This window comes from Myotis nattereri (assembly GCF_964212035.1).
Source record: "Myotis nattereri genome assembly, chromosome: 3".
NCBI lineage: Eukaryota > Metazoa > Chordata > Mammalia > Chiroptera > Vespertilionidae > Myotis > Myotis nattereri.
In genome coordinates, this window is record NC_138077.1 from 175,556,163 (window position 1) to 175,580,290 (window position 24,128).

A 24,128-nucleotide genomic window follows, 5' to 3' on the forward strand; every position below is an offset into this window, starting at 1 on the left:
ACATTTATGTACTAAATAGATAGTGAAGGGAAGACTCAGGTAGGTGACTTTCCAAAGGCTCGAAAACATGAGGAAGACTGGAGAGACTGGCAGGAGAAAGATGAAGATGGTGATGATGGTGATGGTGGTGCCCATGAGGGCAGCTAACTCTTATCTATGCTTACTAACAGCAGAAACTGCTAGAACAGATACTGTTCTAAGCGGGCACCTATGTTAATGTTCACACCTCCCTTGTCAGGTAGATACTTTTGTTATCCCCATTTAAAAGATGAGGCAACTAAGGCACACAGAAGCTAAGCCAAGCTTGGCCAAGGTCGTATATGATTTTGTGTACTAACTCCAGCAGTATGAAGTTTAGGTACTGAGAGCGCCTTCCACTCTGTGCCTGCAGGGTTCTCCGCAGGGGCGACGGGGACAGATTTGAGATCTAGAACGCCTTCTAGGGGGAAGGAAAGGGGAAAAGGAACTGGAACACCTGATCAGGCTAAGAACCTGAACAGAGACAGTGGACACAGAGCGCAGAGAAGTATTCCCACAGCACCTGTTACTTGTTGGTAAGAAATTGCCCCCCTTCACCACATCCCTGTTTTCTCTACTGGCAAAGGGAGAATACTTCTGCCTACCCCTCAGGAATTGCTTGAAAATTAATGGGCAGAGGCCTGGGTGGCTTTCCTGGGTTAAACAACACCCTTGTGCTACTGCCGGTGTTCTTTAAATTCTAAGCATATAAACAAACTGGCTGCGACAGAGGAGCTGGAAATAATTATAACCTGTTAATTATTGTTAATCATACCAAAGCTTTGCAACCCTGAACTTTCCCAATGATTCAAGAGAGAGAGAGAGAGAGAGAGAGAGAGAGAGAGAGAGAGAGAGAGAGAGAGAGAGATTGCAACGCCTCCATCCCGTTAAAGGAGCCACACAGTGGCAGACAAGCCATTTCCCACAGGCCCCATTCTTTCATTATGTGCAGCGGTTCAGCTGCTTACATGGGACACAGAAAGAGAAAAGCCATGATTTGCTCTTTTAGAATCAGATGGTACAAATAACTCCTTGTGGTCTTGCTGGTTCTTTTAAAGAATTTGTTCCTTTTTGTCTCCCTATACTGAGTACATGCATAAATATTGTGTTTGTGTGTGGGGAGGGGAAAACAGAACTTCTTATACATTGGACATCAGGACACCTGGGTTTTTTCCAGGATCCAGTAACAGAACTGCTCTTTAAAACCTTTCTTCAGATCAGCTCCATTCGGTTTCCATAAACATCTAAGGTCTCCTAACACCAGGCAGAGAAACAAGGACCCCTCCCAGGAATCTGAGGAAATTGATGGCTCCAAGCCTTAACTGCATCGCCTATAAACTGGGTCTGACAGATGGTCCATACCTGTTGGGACTGAGGTGAGGATGAGATAATGTTTGGGAACTGTAAACTGTAAATGGCTGCTATTGTGAGGACTGGGGAATGAAGGGAGGAGTGAACAAACTTAAAGTAGGGATAGCATTTGAGAAAGGGAGAGAGGAAAGGTGGTGGTGGTGGAATGAAAGCGGGACAGCCCTGCTTTTCAATGAAATTCCTGAGAATGCCAGCCCCGGAGAGCGGCCTAGTCTCTCCGAGGTTCGGGGCTAGAAGCTGGCCCAGGGCGGGCCCCGCCCTAGGTGAGGCGGATCGGGGAGGAGGCGAGTCCAGGCAGCCCGCAGGTGAGTATCGGTTTTCCTCTGTGGGGCTTTCGGTCCCGAGGAGGCGGGGGCAGCCTCCGCCCCCCCTGATCCTATCGCGGGCAGCCCTGGGCGGGCTGTAGCTTCTGTAGGACCCGGACGGGGAGAGGGGGAGGGGGTTAGAGATGTGTCACCCAAATACCAGAGGGTGAGCTGGCGGCGGAACCAGCCGGGCTGGTCCGGTGGAGTATAAGAGCGGGAGGGAGCGGCCCGGGCCAGACGCCTGGAGACTGTGGCAGACCTCGGAGCCGGAGTCCCGCACAGCCCCAGCGCGCGTCCATCCATCCGCCCGCTTCCCGTCCGCGCACCTCGGCGCCACCATGACTCGGGGCCCAGGCCTCGCGCTGCAGCTGCCTCTGCTTCTGCTGCTGCTTCTGGCCGCGGCGACCGGCCGGGCTGCCGCCCAGGACAACTGTACGTGCCCCACCAATAAGATGACCACGTGCAGCCGGGATGGCCCCGGCGGCCGCTGCCAGTGCCGTGCGATCGGCTCCGGCTTCGAAGTGGACTGCTCCACGCTGACCTCCAAGTGCCTGCTGCTCAAGGCGCGCATGGGGGCCCCCAAGAGCGGCCGCAAGCTGGTGCGCCCCAGCGAGCACGCGCTGGTGGACAACGACGGCCTGTACGACCCCGACTGCGACCACGAGGGCCGCTTCAAGGCCCGCCAGTGCAACCAGACGGCGGTGTGCTGGTGCGTGAACTCGGTGGGCGTGCGCCGCACCGACAAGGGCGACCTGAGCCTGCGCTGCGACGAGCTGGTGCGCACCCACCACATCCTCATCGACCTGCGCCACCGGCCGGCCGCCCGCGCCTTCAACCACTCGGACCTGGACGCCGAGCTGCGGCGGCTCTTCCGCGAGCGTTACCGGCTGCACCCCCGGTTCGTGGCGGCCGTGCACTACGAGCAGCCCACCATCCAGATCGAGCTGCGGCAGAACGCGTCGCAGAAGGGCCCCGGCGACGTGGACATCGCGGACGCCGCCTACTACTTCGAGAGGGACGTCAAGGGCGAGTCCCTGTTCACCGGGCGCAGCGGCCTGGACGTGAGCGTCCGCGGCGAGCCCCTGCTGGTGGAGCAGACGCTCATCTACTACCTGGACGAGAAGCCGCCCCAGTTCTCCATGAAGCGCCTCACCGGCGGCCTCATCGCCGTCATTGTGGTGGTCGTGCTGGCCCTGGTCGCCGGCGTGGCCGTCCTGGTCATCACCAACCGGCGGAGGTCCGGGAAGTACCGCAAGGTGGAGCTCAAGGAACTGGGGGAGTTGAGACAGGCACCCAGCTTGTAGGTACGGGCGGGGCGGGGCGGGGGCGGGGTGGGGTACGGGATTCTAGCGGGGGTTCCCAGACCAAAGTGAGTCATTCTTCTTGACTCTTGGCCCAAAGGAGACATTTCTCTTCCCAAATTCCTGTCCCTCCATCCTCCACCAAGCTTGACAGATCCTGGTCTGGGCGTCGCTTCTCTTTGAGGCTTCTGTCTTGAAGGAAGCATTTACTGCCATTCCTTCCCTCTCGGTCCAGCCAGACTTGAAGAGTGAAGGAAAGGCTGGCCTAGGGCTCTGTGTGAGGACCCAGGGTCTGTGCAACCACCCAGCAACTTGGCCAGTGACGCCATCGATGTTGAAGGCTTAAATGCGTTTAGATGGGAAACAGCGCTTTTACTGTCTGGGGTTTCAGTTATGTGATCAGCGCACGGTCTTCTGGACGAGGGGTTCTGTTCGCTGACTGGGCTGGGGTAGTATCTGCTTTCCCGGCCGCACGTGCTGGTCCCCGGGAAAGAAGTCTGTGTCAGCGGCCTGAACACACTTGAGATGTCTGTCTAAGGGCGGACTCGGCCCGAAGCGCAGCGTTTGCCTTCAGCTACCCCTTGTTACAGATGACATTAGTAATGTTTCTTTTGTAAAATGTTTGTACATATGTTGTCTTTGATAATGCTACTGTGATTTTTTTTAAAAAAACACGAATTTAATAAAACATTAAGGCACAAAAGATGGAGTTGGTGAAAACTTGCTCTAGATTTATGTCAGTTTACTCTCATTTCCCACGACTCGTATTTCTCATTTTAAATTATAACACTTTTTTTTTTTTTTTTTTTTTGCAGGAGTGGGCACTTTTTATTTCCATTCTGGTGAACAGCATAGATACACTAGCAGGCTGGTGCAATGACTGGTTTTTCTAAATGAGATTATTTGGAAACCTCCCTCAAACTGCTAGAGGGTGGGGCTGAGGAGGAGGCCAGAATCAGGTGCTGTTGGCTTGTTTCTAATCAAGAATTTTTAAGTGGAGAAGGGAACCTGTTTGTTTCAGGAGCTGTATCTCTATTGAACCCTTACCCTATTTGGAAGCAGGTGGTACTATTCCCATTTAGCCCTTGGCAATTTACTTAATCCCAAAGTATTGTGGTTCTGAGAGAGGTTAAGTGATCTTCCACGCCCGAATGGTGAATCTGTGGAGAGCCCTATGCTGGGACTCTGTGTGCACGCTAAGGTTGTTTTCCTAAGATTTTACTGGTAATGTGCTTTAAAAATGTTTACTTCCTATTAGCTGTAAAAGCTAGCAACTTGTCTCCTTTACACTTATCCCTTGTTTTTAGTCATTCGCTTTCTTTTATGAGAGCTGAGTGTGCTAGAAGGTCTCTGTGGGGTAGCCCACAGGCAAACAGGTTCCTGCAATTCCTCAGAAATTACTGCAACAATATAACAAAGGAGAGAGTGGTTGGTATATCCAAAAGCAAATAGCTAGAGCCAGGACTTCAGTGTCTTGCCCTGGAATCAGTCTTAAATTTCTACCCCCCCCCCAGCCCCCTCCCCCCTTGTGTCTATGGTCTATGCCTACCCCTCAAGACTGAAACACCAGGTAAAAAGTGGGGGGGCGGGGGCGGGGAGAGGGGGGGAGGTGGCTTCCTAGTGGGGGGCTGTGGCTTGTGTGGGCTGGAGGGGTGGATACTTGCTTGCCAGAGATCTCTCAGTCTTAGACTCCAAAGGTTCTCTCAGGCTCAAATGGGGCTTAACAAGGGGAGAGAGTGGAGGTGGACTGGCTTCCCCACAGTGAAGGATGGTGAAGTGCCCCAAGGTAGAATGGGAACCGGGACAGTGACAGCGAGGCTGCACTCTCCCTCACCTGGTGCTTTCTGTTTCTCCGAGTCACTGAAGTGCCATAGCCAAAGTGACCTTGGCAATCACCTCTTAACCTGACCCCTCATTTCACAAAGGAAAGGGCAAGTGGCTTCTCAAGATGAACGCTTCTGCGGCACAGCAGGAGCCTCAGGTCTTTGGATTCCTAGTCCTGTGTTCCTTTACTATATCAGGCTGCCATCGTTTCAAGAGTCTCTTCGAAACAGTCTCTCTTGACTGCCTAGAAAATAAACAAGTTGAGGTTTGACTGGAGGCTGAACAAAGGGAAAAGCCCTGGGGAGGGAGGGCGGGGGGTGGGGGCGGTTGGGAAGCCCATTCCTTCATCAGAATATTGCTAGCAACTTGTCTCCTTTACACTTAGAAATTCTGGATAATTTCTACATTTCTGCATGAATTTGGGACAAATCCTTGTACTTCATTGCATTTAATAGTTCACAAAGCACTTCCCCGGATATCATCTCTGAGACTTTGGCTTCCTGGAAATAGTGTTGACAAATGCTCCACTGGGTGAGTAAGTCACTTAACTCTCAGTTTTCTCCTTTGTTGAATGAAACTACGAATCTCTCTCACTATTGCAAAGGTAAAAGGAGGTCATTGATAAGACTGCTGAGGGCAATCTGGGCACTTAGAGTTCAGTAGATCTTAAACGTTCTCTCCTATGAAATGTTCATTTCATATGTGAGAACACAGGTCCATGGAGGTGGAGTAATTCATGGTCACATGTCCTCCATGTGCAGGGCCAGGGCTTAGAAACAGTGTGTTTGGTTTGCTAGCCCAGATTGCTAGCCCATGCACCAAGCAGGCCGAGACACCTTTCTTACTCCCTTCTTCCAAGGAAGAGCCCCTCATACTTCTGCAGGGAACTCCTGCTTGCTTCTGCTGGGGGCAGAACTCTCCCGGAACTAGCTACTTCCAGGATTTCCCCTCAAAACTTGCACTGACTGCTTTGTGCTCAGGGCTGGGCTGCCCTCAGAAGGAATGTGAGGAGCAGGTTACGGCTTGTCTTTTGATCCCCGAGGCTCATCTGATTTCCTTGTTTTGGTCACCGGGACTTTCTCCACCCAGGTTATCTCCTTAAATGGGGCAATTTTTAATATCACTATTAAGCCACCATTTCTTTCTGCTAACTTATTTTCGGCTTCACTATTTTCCAAATTGAATCACAGAAAGTCAGAGTTGGGCAGAGAATCATTTTAATCCAGGACTCCACCCTACAGATGAAGAAATCGAGGCCCAGAGAGGAGAATGGATTTACCCAAGTCAGGCAGATAGAAGCAGCGTGATCCTAGAACTCCCACAGCCCGACTTCTATGTTTGTTACACTGTCTTTCTAGTTAGTCTCCTGTTCATCTTAAAATTTTCCTTGATCATTCCTGGTTTTGAATTGTGGTGGTGGTTCTTCAGCTTTTCAATTAATATCACTTAAATGGGAGGCACGCTTTGGTCAAATGTAAATGTATGGGCTTTGAAGTTACCTGGCCTTTAGGACTCTGGTTTTCTTATTTGTAAAAGGTGTAGAGGCTTAGCTAATATGCTTGGTTTTTAAGGATTAGATATAAGATATGAAAAGATTGAGTATGTATTTCTTAAATGATGACTTGTGTTAGAATGATAGGAAGGAACCCAAGAACCAGGGGTGGGGGTGGGGGGGATAGCTACCAATAGCTGAACTCTTCAATGCAATGTGAATAGTGCTCCCATTCCACTTTCTTAAGGAGACATCTCTTTCTGGAGACTTCTATTAGGGGGAATAGAACAACCTTGGAAGCCACCATTTACAAAAGCAGAGCTCTGGCCCACCTGGCCAATGCCAAGTGAGACACTCGCCTTTAACTGTGATGTGAGAAAGAAAGAAATGTCTTCATTTTCAAATTACATTCTTATTGCGTCTCTATAATAGTCTTTTATTTTAGCACACACTCTAACTAGCACGGGTGGCTATATTATCATTCCTGTCGTAAATGAAAGCATACTTGCCTGTGGTCACGCATCTAATAAGTAAGTAACACATTTGGGATTAGAACCCAGCAAACTGGCCCTCAAATCCATGTTCTTAACCAATGTGCTATACTGCCTCTTAGAATTTATACATTTGCAAGCCAGAGTATATTAGTTTTAATAATTTATTATAATAACACATGTAGTATCTTACATTTCTCTAGGTCAGAAGTCTCACGATAAGTTTCCTTGAGCTAAAATCAAGGGCATAATTGTGTCTACCACACAATGTCCCCCAATCCATGCTCTTCACCAGTTTACTATCCTGCCTCTGTAGAACTGGATGCCAGCATGTATTTTTGTATTTAGTTACAAGAGAGCTCGTTCTCCCACAGCCCTCTCCTCTATCCCTTTTGAACAAAGCCTCCCAAGGAGGAAATAGGCTCTTGGGAGGATTATTTCTGTGCTGCACACAGGGGTGAACAGGGTGTCTGGTAGCTAATAAGCTCTCAGGAAAGTGTGTTGAATTGAACCAATACCAATGGCTGCCACTATTAAGCCAGCGATTTTCAACCAGTGTGTTGCAAGAATTTTGAAAGCATGCAATACCTGAGTGTTTAGTCAGGGATACTGACCTCTTTGCCCTTGCATTGTCAAATAAAATAAAATGACCACAGCCAGCACAACAATAGCTGTCTGGTGTGAATGAATCAAAATTATACCAATATTTTTTGGATCAGATCTGCAAAAATTAAAACATTATTTGATGTGCTGCAGAATTTTAGTAATTAGTTTATGTGCTCCAGGAGATGAAAAAGGTTGAAAATCGCTGAATTAAGCACATAAGAGGTGCCAAACACTGCCCTACAAGCTTTATCCTGATGACCTCAATCATTTCACAATGCCATGAACATGAAGAAGCATGTTCTGCGATTCCTGTTTTACTGGTGAGGAAACCAAGGCGTAAATAAATGACCTGCCAGAAATCACACAGCTGGTCAGGAGTCCAGCTAGAGTTCACACCCAGAACTCTCCTCCTCAGAGCCTGAGGTTCTGTAGCTCAGCTCTGCGACCCGGCAGGACAAACACCTGGGTTCCATGCCAAACAGTGATGCTGTCAGTGGGGAGGCTTATTCTCGGGGACCCAGATGGAACCCCTCAAAGGACCACTTGGGAAGTTGATGGATTTCTTTTACAATCAAGAGTGAATCCTGGTAGACATCTTCTGGTTGTAATTTTCTTCCTGGAACCATTCTCTGTCATTGCTCAATCCCATCAGAAATTTCATGACTGCTTTTTATGAAAAATCTAGGAATTTGTTGGGAGGGCTGGGTCTGCTAGCACCTCCGCAGGCCTATGTCCTCTATTTCGGTGGAAATGCGTGGCTCCATGCTGCAGAAGGAGGCCAAGTCACGGTGGGTGAAATGGGAAACAAAAGGTCCCAGAGTGACTGTCGATCACGCTAACCAGTGGGTCAACAGCAGACAGCTCAGCTTACCAACGCATCACAGCCTGTGTCTTTGGAAGAACGGGCAGGGATCACTTGAGTAGATGATTTAACTCATTCGAAGTGTTGTGTCCTTATGCCCGGCAACTGGATCTAGCTTAGTTTAATTAGTAATCCTACTGCCCTCCGTTCCTTTGGGAGCTGGTACGGCTGGAGGAAATATTTCGGCCACCCAAAGACTTTGATGGGAAGCACATCATCAGATGCTACAGAGACACAATGTGATACAGAAGGTATCAACTCAACAGGGTCAGCAGATGGAGCCTGCTGTCTCAGTTCTCTCTTTTTAGCTGTGTGAAAGGGTAGATCAATTCCCTGACCCTCACATTTACATCACAAAATGGGTCTAACAATATCTACTCACTTTAGTTTATAGCCCTTCCGTCTCCTGTCTTCTTATATCACTTCCTCAATGGGAGTGATATAAGCTTGACCAAGTGGCCAGTTTGACCAATGCTGGACATAGCTAGAGTACAGATGTCCTGAGTGACTGTGGGTGGTTACCCTGAACCTTCACAAGTTGGACAACCTGTGACCTTAAAGATACTGAGGGTTGATCATTCAGTCAATCTTTCAAATATTTTTTTATTTTATTTTATGCCAGATACTGTGCTAGTTTGCGGAATATGTGATGGATCAGTGGTTCTCAACCTTCCTAATGCCGCGACCCTTTAATACAGTTCCTCATGTTGTGGTGACCCCCAACCATAAAATTATTTTCGTTGCTACTTCATAACTGTAATGTTGCTACTGTTATGAATCATAATGTAAATATCTGATATGCAGGATGTATTTAGGCAACCCTGTGAAAGGGTCGTTCAACCCCCAAAGGGGTCACGACCCACAGGTTGAGAACCGCTGGATTAAATAGACATGGTTTCTCTGGTGCTCATTTATCTTTTTTGTTTTCTTGCTTACCTGGCATCCCAACAACCTTTTCAATGAAGGAAACATTCCATAATGTGAGTCTTGGTGAGAGGCTCTCTGGTCCTGCTCCTGGCTGCTGGGAAATAGGCATGTGATCTGGTTCAGCCAATCGAACTGTCCTGCTTGGGACATTGATCTAGAGCAGCGGTCGCCAACCGGTGGTCCGCGGGCCACCGGTGGTCTGTGAGGTCTGAAAGGTTGGTGACCGCTGATCTAGAGGATATGAAGCCATACATCAGGCCACTTGATAAATCAGCCACAGTAGCATCAGCTTTGCCAACAGTACAACTGCCAAGCGTCCAGTGGCGGCAGCTCCAGTGAGGGCATTTTCATTAGACTGTCCCATAGCTGAAGGTTGGCCATGTTCCTACTGCCCAGACAACCTTACTTGCTGGACATTTTCTGAATATGGTTCTCTTGCCTTCCCATTAATTCTGTGAACTTACCCCAAATCTTCCAATAAATTCCCTTTATGCTTAAATTTAGCCAGAATTGGTTTCAGTTGCTTACAACCAACAATCTGACTGGTAGAGTCCATGCTTTTGAGGAAATGAAAGGCCAGAGGCAGGGACAGTCATTAACTGCATAGTCACATAAGTAAGGGCACAATTAAAAAATGAGGTAAGTATTCTAAAGAAGAAGAGCATATCTGAGAGTTCTGACCTTGTCATAGGGGAAGTCACATCCTTAAGGAATTGATGCTCGATCTGTAATTCAAGGTATGAATAGATATTATTTATGCACAAAGAGAAGAATTTTAGTGAGAGAGAAGTGCATGTGCAAGGACCCTTTTCTCCCTGCGGACAGAGCCTTACCCCACCCCAGTCAAGAGTATGGGGAAATCATTGAAAAATAATATTTTTTTTTCTTTTTTGTTTTTTTAAACAGATAACATAATTGATTGTGTTTTAAAAGGATCACTCTGGATCAAGTATGGAGAATAGAATGAAAAAGAACAAGATGAGAGGCAAGGGAGTAATAGAACCAGAAGAAGAAAAATCTCTGGTGAGAGATAAAGGTAGTTTGGATTGAGAGCAGGTATAGAGGATGATGATGATGATGATGGAGAGAGGTGGCTGCATTGGAGGGATACTTAGAATATACTTAGAATATAAAATCATTAGGACATGAGTGTGGATTCTATATGGGATGGGAAGGAAGAGGGAGATGGCAAGAATGGTTCCCAGGTTTCTGTCCTTCATGACTGGTTGGTGGTACCATTCCTTGTGACAGAGGCCACAGGAATGTGGGCAGTTTGGTGGGAACAGAATGATGAGTATGGTTTTGGACATGCCCAATTCAGCCAGGAGTAGGATATAGATGCCTGGTGTATTGTGGGCTGGCGATGGGAGTTTGGGAGGTGCTGAGATGTAGGGTAGCACTTACAAGCCAGGGGCAGGGATGCAATTGCCGAAGGAAAAGGTAATAGACCAAAAGGGGGAGAAATGAGCACTGCACCTCAAAGGACTCCAGCCCTTCATGCCAGAAAAAGAGAATGAGATGGCAAAGGAAACCAAGAAAGGCCAAAACCCAGGATGGAGATGAAAAGGTAAGGCACCAGGAACTAAGGCTAAGTGAGAGTCAGGGCAACAATCAGACTTGAGGGGAACACTGTTGGGAGCAAAGCCCCCGACCAGGAGCGATCTGAGTGTTTGCCATTTATGCTTATTGTCCACCCACTGCCAGCTGTTTGAGGTCAACCATCTGGGAAAAAGAAGAGGAATGGAGTAGACGGATCAAATCCGTGAGTGTGCTTCTGGTAACGTAAGTGGCTGAGACTGTGTAGGTGCAAATTCTGGCAAAGCTACTTCTCAGTGTAAACATGGAAGCCAATGTAAAGCACTTAGATTAGTCCCTGGCACCAATGGGCACTCACAAATATTATTCTTTATGGTTACATCAAACTTGAGAGTACACAGTGTCCAGTGCAAGCTCCATGAAGGGAAGCTTCTTTTTATTCCCCTCTTCATTCCCAAAGTCTAGAGCAATTCAGGGAACATAGCAGGGGCTCACAAATGAATGCTCACTGAATGGTTGGGTAGATGAGATGGGTAGAGATTTCCCCCAGAAGGGCTAGGTCTGGCCTGAGAGTTTAAACAGGACCAAATATGCTCCTTTCACATCCGGGATTAACTATTCAAGAAGGTAGATTTTTGTAGGTTTTACCCATCTCTTAGCCCTCAAAATAATATTCAGAAGCAAAAGGATGAAAAAGAAAGCTACTTAAAGCTCCATGAAAGTTTCTTAAGGAAAAGCAATATGGAACACATTTAAATACTTTATGAGTGGAACTAATAAAAAAAAAATAAGTAAGGAAAACACAGTGCAATATACTATGCAAACAGTAATAGCTTTACAATTTAAACAACTGGGACAAATTGATTAGAAAAAACAGTTATCTACTCAAGGCCTCAGCTAGGTATCTTTGTGCAAATTAGAAACTGTGCCTCTTCCCCCCTCCCACCCCCACCTGGGGCAGATAAATTAGAAAAAGACACCCCATTTAGTTGGACCCTGTCTTACAGTGCATGCTTGGCAAGTACACAAGTCGGTAGGTACCTTTGTAAAAAGAAAAATGCCCCTCCTCAGATGGGAATGCACAGGTAAATGATTGGAGTCAGGCTTGTTTTGGGCCACTGGTGGCCCCAAAACTGGTGGCGTTAGCTATGTTTTTAAATGATGTTTATTATCAGTCCTAGTTCCTCTTCTGGAATTGCCTATGCGTGAACTTTGTCCAGTTCCTACTGAAGTCAGGGCTGTCTCACAGGATGTTTGGTGTATATGATGCACCGAAGCCCATCGGTGGCAGGAGGGCAGTTGGGGGCGACCAGGCCAGCAAGGGGGCAGTTGGGGGTGACCAGGCTGGCAGGGGGGGGCAGTTGGGAGTGACCAGGCCAGCAGGGGGGTTAGTGAGGGATGACCAAACGACTGAACAGCAGGCTGTGTGGGGTGACCAGGCCAGCAGGGGGTCAGTTAGGGGCAATCAGGCAGGCAGGCAGGTGAGCAATTAGGAGCCAGCGATCAGGCCTAAACTGGCAGTTGGACAACCCCTGAGGGGTCCTGGATTGGAGAGGGTGCAGGCTGGGCTGAGCGAACCCCCCTCCCATGCACGAATTTCATGTACCAGGCCTCTAGTGTATACACACACACACACACACACACACACACACACTAGAGGCCCAGTGCACAAATTTGTGCATGGGTGGGGTGGGGTCTGGCCAGGGAGAGGGGCCATGGGAGGTTGGCCGTCTGGTCCCATTGGAGGTGGGGTCAGCCTTTTATTATATAGGAGATTATATATATATATATATATATATATATATATATATATATATATATATATATATATGGAGAGAGAGAGAGAGATGATTTCTAGAGCTAGGACTTAAAACCAAATTTAATCAAAGTCATAAGGACCCTGGGTTTCAACACTAATTGGTATGAATAGACCACAAATAGCTCTAGGCCACATTAGGTCAGCTTTGCCATCAAATGCGTTGGCACCAAACTTTCAAAACAGCTTTTGGTTTCCAGAACATTTTGGATTTATGCATAAGGGATTACAGATATATTAACTATGGTATAATATTTCAGGACTTTTTAATATGCAAAAATGCTCACAATATACTATTAAATGAGGTGAGGGGAAGTAACAAAATTACACAAGGAGCCACTCCATTTAAAAAAAGAAAAATGAGAACAAATTTGTTATTTTAAATATAAACTTTGCTGTTTTAAATTCAAACTAACTGTAACTGGTTTGGTTTTCCTTTTTCTTCTTTTTTAAAAAATCGTCAGGTGGAATGGATTGGAATAATTTTATCAGTGTAGAAACCAATCACTACTGCAGTCAGTTCTTTTGCAGAGCCTGGTCCACCTCCTGTTTGGTGAATAAGAGATGGAACCTTGAATATGCAAAGTGAGGCCCCGGGTGCGGAGCTAAGGAAACAAATTTGCTTTTTAAAAATACATTTTTATTGAGTTTAGAGAGAGAGGATAGAAGGGGAGGGGAGTGGAGAGAGAGAGAGAGAGAGAGACATTGAGAGAGACATTAATCAGTTGCTTCCCCCACACACCCCAACTGGGGATCAAACCTGCACCCTGGGAATGGGCCCTGACAGGGAATGGAACTGGGGACCTTTTGGTACACAGGACGACACTCCAACTGAGACACACCAGCCAGGGCGCTCTCATTGCTTTTTGAAGTTAGGTGGAAGCTGGGAGGTTGGGGAAAGGAAGGACTCAGGAGTGGGTGGGAGACTGTATTAGTTTCCTGGGGCTGTCATAACAAAGCACAACACATGCAGTGGCTTAAAATAACAGAAAATCATTTCTAACAGTTCTGGAGACTGGAGTCCAAAATCCAGATGTTAGCAGAGCCATGTTCCCTCTGAAATCCCTGGTGTAGAATCCTTCTTTGCATCTGGCAATCTCTGGTGTTCCTTGGCCTGTGGCAGCATAACTCCAATCCTTGTCTCCTCCACATGGCTGTCTTCACTGTGTGTGTATCTATGTCCAAATTTCCTCTTCTTATAAGGATGCCAGGCATTGCACTGGGACCCACTCTTAACTTTATTACATTTGCAAAACCACTATTTCCAAATAAGGTCACATTTATAGGTTCCAAGTGGGCATGAATTTTTTTTTTTGGGGGGGGAGGATTGGGGGTATTATTCAACCTGTAAAGACTCCTAGTGTGTGACTTCACTAAGAAAAGGAATATTAATATTGAATGTATTTTAAAGGCTATGGCTGCTGAATGAATGAATAAATGATGAATATGAAACTGTGATGTCTATTTCCTCCTTGACTTTATCTCCCAATTTTCAGTATAGATCTGCTTTGCACCTATGCTGTATAGGTCATATTGTTTGGTGCAATCAAGGAAAAACATTTTTTTTGTGTGTCTCTGTGGGATATAAAAGGGAACACCCATGAGAAGTGAAGTCAAGAATTCCATTGGAGGGACCCTGAGAAGGTAAAGCCAGGCAGTGCTGGGGTGTCCCTGACATCAGGTTACAGATACAGAAATAAAGGACAAAAATTAGGTGGGGATACTGGGGCTTTCTATAGTCTCCAACTAAGCTTTTAAGTATTTCCCACATTTCCCAAAATGACTATAGTTTGCTTTAACAACAGGAGGAAAACAAGTTAGTTAAAAGGACAGTTCAAGGTGATGTATTATTTATACATTTAGAACTTCAGAAAATGCTTAAAGAGCTAGCAAATTGGGTTCTCCCTTTCTTTAGCCTAATTATACCACTAAATACTATTAAAGCAATAATCATCCTCCTCCATGAGTATAATTATCCTCTTCAACTTATTTCCTTGAATCAGCCTGGGGAGTTAAAAAAATTATTATAATTTCATTAGGAAGTTCCTAGGTTAAAGCAGTTACTAGCTTTTATATGAAAAATTAATCAGGACATATTACCATAATCTAGTAGCCACACAAAAACACTTAAAGTTGATCCTGATTTATTTTACTATACTTTTGAAAAAAAAGATATGAAGCTGTGAATGAATAGACATTAGCCACCTGCTATGTTCTGTCACCATGCTGGAAAAGAGAATATTGCAATAAGTAGAGGTCTGCTCTCAAAGACCTCACATTTTAGCTAGTGATGGTGGTGGGATAGGAGAATAAATTGAATAAGTAATTACAATAATGTGGGCTAAGTGTCACGATGAAGGAAAACAGGGCTGTGAGAACATCCAGCACAGGGAACCGATGCGATCTGGGTGGAAGTGGGGAGAAGTTTAGGGAAGCTCTGCTTGAGAGAGTTATGTTTGAACTGAGACCTGAGGAGACACAGCAATTTGTCAGGTGTTTGAGTGTATTCGTAAGGATTATTTCAGTTGCAAATGGTAGCAACCCAACTCAAATTAGTTTCAGTAAGAGACATTTGTTGACTCATGTAGCTGGAAAATGAGAGGAAGGTTTTAGCTTCAGGCACGGCTGGAGCCCAGGATGTCAAACAATGCCAGGTTTCTTCATATCTCTATACTGCTCTTGGCTTCACTTCACTTTCTAGGCCAACTTTCTCCTCATCATGAGCAAGATGGTCACCAGCAGCCCTTGTCTCAGATTCTCCTCATTTAAGAGCCACAGAGAAAAATGTCATCTTCTTCAAATGTCCAAGTATGACATTGGTTTGATGGGCCTGTTGGGCCCACAGTTGGCTAGTGTCCCCAGGTTGATATCCACTTCAGATGGAACTTTAGAAGGTGACCTCTCTGGGAAGAGTCTTTGTAGATGTTAAGAAGCTAAGGCTCTTGAGAGGAGAGCAGCATCCTGGAGTTAGGGTGCGCTAAATCCAGTGACTGGTGTCTTCGTGAGAAGAAGAGAGGACACAGCCACACAGAGGAGATGGTGAAACGAAGACCGCGGCAGAGATGGGAGTGAGGCATCTACAGGCCAGGGGCTCACTTGTGTGGGAGTTCATTAGTGGCTTTGTCCTGGGATATGGAGCCGGGACAACCTGGGTCTCAGAGTCACCACCTACAGTCTCTTAGTAGGAATGACACAAGCAAAATGCCACAGGCGCACAGAAGTGGGGTAACTCACCCAGCCTGGTTCAGATGCATGCTAGACTTGCCAGAGTGGGGGATGTTTGCTCTGTGTTTTAAAGAACGAATTTTCCATGTGACAGTAGAAAAGGCATTTGTAGCAGATGCCACTGATGCCTGTTCATCGGTCCCTGCATGTTGGTGTCCAGCCTACATTTCTGCACATGCTAGTCCAACTAGCAACTGACAGCATCTGAAACCCTTTGCTTGAGGCTTGTTTTGGGGCCCACAGGAGCACATGGAGGAGGCTGGTAGTGCCAGAGAATTATCACCCTCAGGGAAGCCCTCAAGCAATGACTAGCTGGAGTTAGTGGGTGTATGGGCTAGCAATGCCATCCTTATCTGGGAAAACTCTGAGATGTGTGTTCCATAGCCTCCCCACATCTATCAGAGGGACTCCACTCCATTTGCCCCTGTTTGTAACTCATTGGTTAATGAGTCATTTGTTGGCTTCCTTCCCTTCCTTGTCTACTCTCTAACCAGCACTTCCTGGGATCACCTCCCAAAGAAATGACTTGCATTTGAATTCTTGTCTCTGACTATCCTCCTGAGAGAGCCCCAACTTGGACAGCATTCCACGCAGAGGGAACAGCATGTGCAAGAACATAAGCATGAAAATTTCACCACAAATTAAAGGTATTGTCCAAATTATTCGAGCATCTGTTGCCTGGTCTATTGGTCTAATGGGCGAAGAACTACCTGGGGCTTAGAAATAAATGGGTAAGTGGGTACTATGTTGTAATGTCTCCCCCCTCCCCTTTTTTTGAGAATTGTTGGAGTTCAGAAGATAGTAGGGGGTTGTTAATTTTCCCTGAAATCCTCAGATCTAATCAGTGCCTGGCACAGAGTGTACACGCCATACATATTTTTGAATTAATTAACTTGTCTATTGTATTGATTAATGTATTAAAGGTGTCCAGAGTTTACTATATAATACACGTTCAATAAATGTTTGTTGAACAAAACTGAAGGGCTGTTCCACAGTAAAAAAAAAAAAAAAGGCTTTATTTGAACGGGCATTCTGCCTGCTGTTGGTGACTTGTGGGAGGGGGGTTTTGCAGGCAGTGGTTTTGTTCTCTTGAATTTGAAGGACTTTGATTTTAGTTAGGGTTCAAGGTTGTAAGCTGAGTTATTTATAACAGAAAAACAATGGAAACAATGGAAATAGATAAAACGTCCACAAACAGGAGAATAATTAATTAAATGATGCAACATCCTTTCCATAGAACACCATGCAGTGATTAAAATGGATTAAGTTGATCTATATTCATTGATACGGACATTTCTCCAAGATCTCTTGTTCAAGTGATAAACTGGAAGTCACAAAAAATACATATAGTATTATGTCATCTTGTTACCCCACCACCCCCGCAAGTACACCCAGACTTTTCGTTGGTTGAGAGGCAGTCTCAGTGATGAGAAGATTTTTAAGTCCCTTCCAGTCCTGAGATTTTTGTAATCCTAAGAAATCAAAGTTATCATTCATTTTAAAAATTACACTGCTTTGAACCAGGTAAAAGCACTGTAAAACTTTATGGAGAGATATAGAAGAAGACCTGGATAAACGGAGACACATGTCAGTTTCCTGGATTGATAGGTTCAATATTGCAAAGATATAAATTTCCTCAGAATTAATCTGAGTTTAAAAATAGCAGCAATAAAAAAAAATCAACATACGAATGCATTTTTGGTGGGTCAGACTTAAAAAATAATTCTAAAGTTCTTGAAGGTCAAAGGTGTAAGAAGAGCCAGGAAGTATTTGAACATGAAATCAAAATCGTAAAGTTAGAATACTTTGAATCACATCCTAGTGCCAGAATAGACAAGGGAACAAAAGATAGAGTCCAGAAACAGATGTGAGTACTTAAGAGAATTTAGTGTATAACAACAGAGACACTTCAAGTCAGTAGGAAAGTTTGGGTTAGTCAGCAAGTTGCTGGGACAGCAGTTACCTTGCTGGGCCTCCCCATGGGATGGGCACATGTAGCTATTTGTTGTAAAAGTCCCATTGGCCTAACCATTCAGAAAATATTTTAGACTATATTTTTCTGTCCTACCTTCCATTGAAATAAACTCCTGGTAGATTTAAGGAAGAACAAAATCATTGACATACTAGGAAAAATTGGTAAATATGTAATCTTGGGGATTGAGACTGAAGGTAAATATGACATCAAAAGCAGAAACCACAATACAAAATTGGACAGATTTGTCTATAGAAAAATTTAAAAAATGATGCATACATGTATACATGAAGTAACAAAGTTGAAAGACAAACAAGCTACATACACAAGAGGCAATTATTACATATATAAAACATTTTGATAGCTCACTCTAATGAAAATAAATATTTAATAGAAAAATGGGTTAAGGGCATGAACAGGCAATTTGCTAAAGAAGAAATCCAACATATAAGCATGAAAAAGTGTTAACATCATGAGGAATGAAAGGAATGCACATTAATGATGGTAAGAAACATTTCATCCTATCAAAGTATTACGTATTTTTAGTAATTTTAATCTTGCATTTCAAGAGGGTTACACATCAAAATGCTAACAGTGGTTATCTTTGGGTAGTGAGATTAAGGGTGGTTTTCACTTTTGGTTTTGCTTTTCTGGGGTATTAATATTTTATTTGTGCAATAAAGAAAAGTGCTCACCTGGAATCTCTGGAGAGCTCATCTCTGGTGAGTGAGCAAGACCCACAGCCAAGATGTGGCCTTCCTCAGGGCCCAGCCTGGAACTAGTTGGACAATACTGAATCATCTTGGTGCCCCTCCTCCCCCGCTTAACCAGGAACTGGTTGGTTGCTGTTTAGACAAGAGGGATGAATTGGAGGCAGGGAAACCAGCCAGCAAGCTGGTGGTGACTGGTGCAATAACAATCCAGGTGGTGAGTTATAAAAATTCTATGGTGAAACCTGGTGTGACCACTCTCTCCAAGGGGGAAAAAATAAATAAAATGGCATGTCTGTTCATGTTAAATGGAAAGAAGGGCTGGGATGACAAAAGAAGAAAGTAAAGGAAGATAAACATGTGGATGAAGAAAATCTTGAGCCAATTTTTGTGAGAGTAGAATATGCAAATGAAGATGTTGCAATTGTCTATGTTGGGGTGAATTCAGACTCAGGACCAGTCATTTCCAACATTTGGAACAGTCATGCCTGGCATATTAAAAAAATAATAATGAAAGGCCACTTCAGTGACAGTACCACCCACCCATTGCAGCCCGTATCACATGCTGTGGCCACCCCATCTGGCTCTCAGCCCGAATCGAGATCAGCAGTCTACACCTGGTTCTAAGACAGATCATGCCTCATAATTCTTCAGAGTTAGTCTCTCCTTTAATTCAGTATTCAGCCTCTAGAACAGGGGTGGGCAAACTTTTTGACTTGAGGGCCACAATGGGTTCTTAAACTGGACCGGAGGGCCGGAACAAAAGCATGGATGGAGTGTTTGTGTGAACTAATATAAATTCAAAGTAAACATCATTACATAAAAGGGTATGGTCTTTTATTTCAATAGTTTTATTCATTTCAAACGAGCTGGATCCGGCCCGCGGGCCGTAGTTTGCCCACGGCTGCTCTAGAACTTCCTCATGGAGGTGTGCATGAAAGACTTTCTGTATCAAAGCAGCTTCCACTTCTGGGGAAAATGCTGTTGCCTTAAGTTGGGCTCCCTGGAAATAGGCTCTGAGCTAAATCTGTGCGGGAGGGTTGTTGACGGGGTGGGTGTGGTTCTCAGGGACACCTACAAGGGAGTAAAGGAAAGAGGACTGGGCGGAGGCAGAAGGGGGCTTCTCAGCCAATCCATGGCAGCTCTGGAGCTGGGATGGCCCTGCAGTGTTGTCCTCAATTGAAGTACAGTGGCCAGGCCTTTGTACCTCACCCCCCACCCCTTTTCCCCAGGTTGACTGGTCATTGGATGCATGCTGTCCCTGGGGAGAAGGCATATTATGGATGAGGCAGCCAAGGGAAATCTCCAGGGAGGAAGGCAGCTGGATTGCTCAGGCCGCTGCAGAAGGAGGGAAGTGGGCTTGCTGAAGTGCTTTACTGTGTGGAGCCAGGAGACCAGGGAGAGGGTTATGTTCCAGAGGAGGATCAAAGGACAGACCACACACATAGGCAATGCGAGAGGAGCACCCGCTTCACAAAGGAGTTCAGAGTGCAGGCCAGGGATGATGGTACGAGACACAGGGCTGGGTCAGATACTATCCAGGGAGTCACAGAGGTAATAGAAGCCAGGTGGTGGCTATAACTCCCAGAAGTCTGGAGGCTGCAGGCTCTAGTCATTGCTATAACAGATGGCAAGGTCAGGGGGGCACCTAGCGGGCTTGATACACAGGAGGTTGTGAAGGAATTTAATAGTACAAGATGTCCCTGGGTGAAAAATCGATGGGTAGCCAACAGGGTGCTGTTTAACATCTATAAGCAGAAGAAGGCAAGAATGGAGGAGCAGGAGTCTGAGGGCAGTTGCCTCAACAAAAAGACATCCTTCTTGCTCAGTTCTCAGATCTGAGTCAATTTCCAGAACCAGACCACAGAGAGCCCATGACTTAAAAGGTGGGTGGGGACCCTAGGAAGAAGGACCCAGTGACACTGAAACAGGTGTTTACTGTAATGATTATTCTAATACCTTCAATCATCTTCTCAGCTAACAACATGTTGGGGAAAGAGAAATACCCAGGCACTGTGCAGGAACTGGAAGGATCTGGTTACCCAGAAACCCAAAGTATTATCATGGGCCTTCTGTGAGAGTGGGTACTTACGGAGGTCAGATAATGAGCAAAGTGCTGCACAATAGCCAGCTTACAATGGGTCCACAGGTCTATAGATCCATCCAGTAGTCATTCCCCCAGCACCTGAGAATATATATAGGGTAGCAGGAGCAAGCTCCACATCAGGTCTTAGTTCTCATAGTGGGGGAGACCAAGTGAAAGGTTCTGAAACTGCTCCTTCTCTACCAACTTGAGATAATAAATAAAACCCAATACTTCATCCAAGGAAATGAGGGTGGTGATGGTGAAGATCAATGTCACTACTAGAGACCAAAAGGATGCAGGAATGGTCATCCTATCACAGTGGTCGGCAAACCACGGCTTGCGAACCACATGCGACTGTTTGGCCCCTTGAGTGTGGCTCTTCCACAAAATACCACGTGTGGGCGCGCACGTACAGTGCAATTGAAACTTCGTGGCCCATGCTCAGAAGTCGGTTTTCGGCCTGGGCGAGTCTATTTTGAAGAAGTGGCGTTAGAAGAAGTGGGGGGTGTCGGTCGGTCGGGTGACCGCAGGATACGCAGTGCGGGGGAGGTACATTGTTTTGAGGTATGTTTGCTGAGGTCAACCCCTTCCAACTCTCCCATCCACACTCGTCTATCTGAAACAAGTATACAAGACGAGTGTGGGTGGGAGAGTTGGAAGGGGTTGACCTCAGCGAACAGGACGTTTTTAGCAAAGGCCATCTTAGGAGTACCCTAATTAAGTTAATAACAATGCACCTACCTATATAGTTTAAGTTTAAAAAATTTGGCTCTCAAAAGAAATTTCAATCATTGTACTGTTGATATTTGGCTCTGTTGACTAATGAGTTTGCTGCCCACTGTCCTATCACATCCCTATTTAATTTGCCAGTCAGTCTGGCCCCTTCAGAAATCAGGGGAATGTTTGATAGACTACTGCAGACAAGACCTAAGCATGTAGTGCACAACCATTGTGCCAGCTCTGTGATCTGTCTAATACAGTCCTCAAGGACCTGGACCACCTGGACATCCTATGGAACATCACACCCATTGGTTACCACCATGCTAATTGTGCAGGATTAGCAAGAGGGGTCTAGTACACAGGAAACCTTGGTAAGACACATGGACTTCAGAGGGTGGGAGATATTAAATCATGAAGATTCAGGAACGTGGCACTTCCGTTGTCAGGGAACTAGTGGTCAGGGGTCTGCCAGGATAGTTCCTTCAAAGTAAAGGGCAAATTATAAAACACAGAAGCAAGATAAAAGAAAAAATTACTTCTAAACCTTTTGAAAGTGACACCGAAAATTGTTCATAGTGTTTACATCCTTTAAGATGTTTTCATTGTGCAAAGAATTAAGTACAACTAATATGAAATCCCATAACTAGCTTATATTTTCTTTATTTACTTGTTTACTTGCTTATCATCTATCTGTCCTCAAGGTGACATAAGCTCTGTGAAAATCGTGTTCACTGCTGTTTCCCCAGAACCAAATGCACGTGGTGCTCCATAAATATCTTTTGGTGGAATGAAGTGAACTATACACATTGTTTTTAGCCTGCTGTTTTTCAACTAACTTCCAGATGCTTCAGATTATACTTCATCTTTCTTTTTTTTAAAAAAAAATCTATGATAATATTAGGTTTTTAAAAAAATATATTTTTATTGATTTCAGAGAGGAAGGGAGGGGGAAGAGAGAGACAGAAACGTCAATGATGAGAGAAAATCATTGACCGGCTGCCCCAACGGGGGATCCAGCCTGTGCCCTTGACTGGAATCAAACCCAGGACCCTTCAGTCCGCAGGCCAACGCTCTATCCACTGAGCCAAACCAGCTAGGGCGCCTTCATCTTTCTTAACATGTGCCTCTCCAGAAGTCATGTGAAAGCAGAGTTCTCATGTTCCAGAGACTTCTATCTGTGCAACTTCAGGACCAGGAAACCTTAGTCTTTTGGAAGCCGAGTCTTTTTCCTCTTGGCTGGCACCGCCTACAAATCCACAGTGGGCGCAACCTTGCCTGCGTCATTCTTTATATCACCCGGCTCAGCTGAGTCAGGTTCCAAGACACCCGAACTGAAGCTGTTCCCAGGCAAGCAGCCCAGCCCACTGACACGTCCCTCTTCTGGCCACGCGGTGGCGGCAGAGCGCCACAGCCTGCACAGTCGGCGCAGGGCCCGCGGACCCGCTGGGAGGACAACTCGGGGCCGGATAGCAGACTGCCCGGAGTGGGCGGAGCAAAAGGCTCGCCGGCCCAGGGGAGGGCAGGAGCGAGGGGCGGGGCTTCTGGGCGGGGAGTGCGCTTGCGCCGGGTGCGGTGGGCGGAGCCGTGCCGCTTTCGCCACTGCTGGCGTCTGTCCGCGTGGGGACGCCTTTGCCCTGCCTTTCTGAGTTGGCCAGGCCCAGGGGTGGGGAGTTCCAGGAGCACTGGGGTGAGGATCGGGGGTCCCTGGGGACCCGGCGGGGTTGGGGTGGCGAGGACTGGGGTGCAGGCGGGGAGGAACGGAGGGGCGCCGGAGCGGGAATGGGGAGAGAGGGGTGAGTAGAAAAGGTTTAGGTGGGAAGACAGCGCCATTCTTCCCCCTCCTCGTGGTGTGAAATGCAAGGACCCAGGGTGCTGCCCCGGGACCACGGGAGTTGCAACTGTCAGGCGGCCGTGCTTTCCGGGAAGACACCCGCTCCCCCGCCCCCCGCCCCCGCCCCCCGCCGCCCCTCCCCCGCCCCCCGCCCCCCGGCTCTCCTGCTGGTCTGCGGTTCCTGTTTATCTCACCACCCCGCCTCCGGAGCCTCCCCACTGCATCCTGTGGCCCCTGGGGACTCGCTTCCCGTTGGAGGCGCCTGGGAGTCACGCCCTCTCTCTTACTCCTCACTCCTAGAGAAATAAAAGTTTTCCTGCTTGAACCTGCCAATGAGAAATAGGAAAATTCCTGTGCAAACTTCTACATAAGCTTGTCTACAACAATCACTTTAAAAAGAAACAACCTACTTAAGTAACGGCATTCGCTTGTGTAAAGTGGAACGAGAGTGTTGTTAAGCCACGCGGGCCTCTGAGATTTTCGTCCCGGAGATGGCAAGACCGCATTTGGAGTTCAGGGCCCGGTCAGCCACAGTGGCGCTGACCAGTGCCCAGCCCTCCCTGCGAGGATTGGGGTGCATATCCGCATTCTCGGCCGCGAGGATTGGGGTGCATATCCGCGTTCTCGGCCGCGCGGAGGGAAGGGTGCAGTCTGACATTTGGAAGCTTAAGAACCGAGTCTGTTGCCTTCCAGTTTATTTTTTAAGCCTTCCATCCTGTGTGTGCTTTGCTTGAATGATTATTTTAAAGTACATGCCCTATTTTTGCCAATCTGACAGCTGTTTCCATAGAAACCAGAGGAGAAAGAGTCATTTTCAGCGGAGTTGTTAAAACTGTCTTCCAGGCGTCAGCTGTGAGTGCCAGTGAGTGCTGCACTTGCTGCTTCTGAGATGGTACTTAAACAATTAAGGGTCTGAAATGTTCTTAGAGGCTAACAATCCAAATTGTTTAATTTTCTCACATCATTAATTCCGTAATCCTAGATGTCTGCCGGCGATGTTTGTTGACCTCCTTCAGTTCTTTGTAGTGGATGTGT

At 46.4% G+C, this 24,128-nt stretch overlaps 2 protein-coding genes across 2 annotated transcripts in view; both read left to right on the forward strand.

Annotated features, from left to right (window-relative positions):
• The first annotated feature begins 1,935 nt into the window (after positions 1 to 1,935).
• Positions 1,936 to 3,739, forward strand: TACSTD2 (tumor associated calcium signal transducer 2). Its single transcript, XM_081088235.1, has one exon. The coding sequence runs from the start codon at positions 2,033 to 2,035 to the stop codon at positions 2,996 to 2,998; it is 966 nt and encodes a 321-aa protein (XP_080944361.1). The 5' UTR covers positions 1,936 to 2,032; the 3' UTR covers positions 2,999 to 3,739.
• Positions 3,740 to 22,827: 19,088 nt separating this feature from the next.
• Positions 22,828 to 24,128, forward strand: part of OMA1 (OMA1 zinc metallopeptidase) — a gene marked incomplete at its 5' end in the record, with an annotated part of 524,473 nt that continues 523,172 nt past the window's right edge. Inside the window, one exon of the mRNA XM_081088464.1 lies at positions 22,828 to 22,949. The remainder of the gene's footprint in view (positions 22,950 to 24,128) is intronic.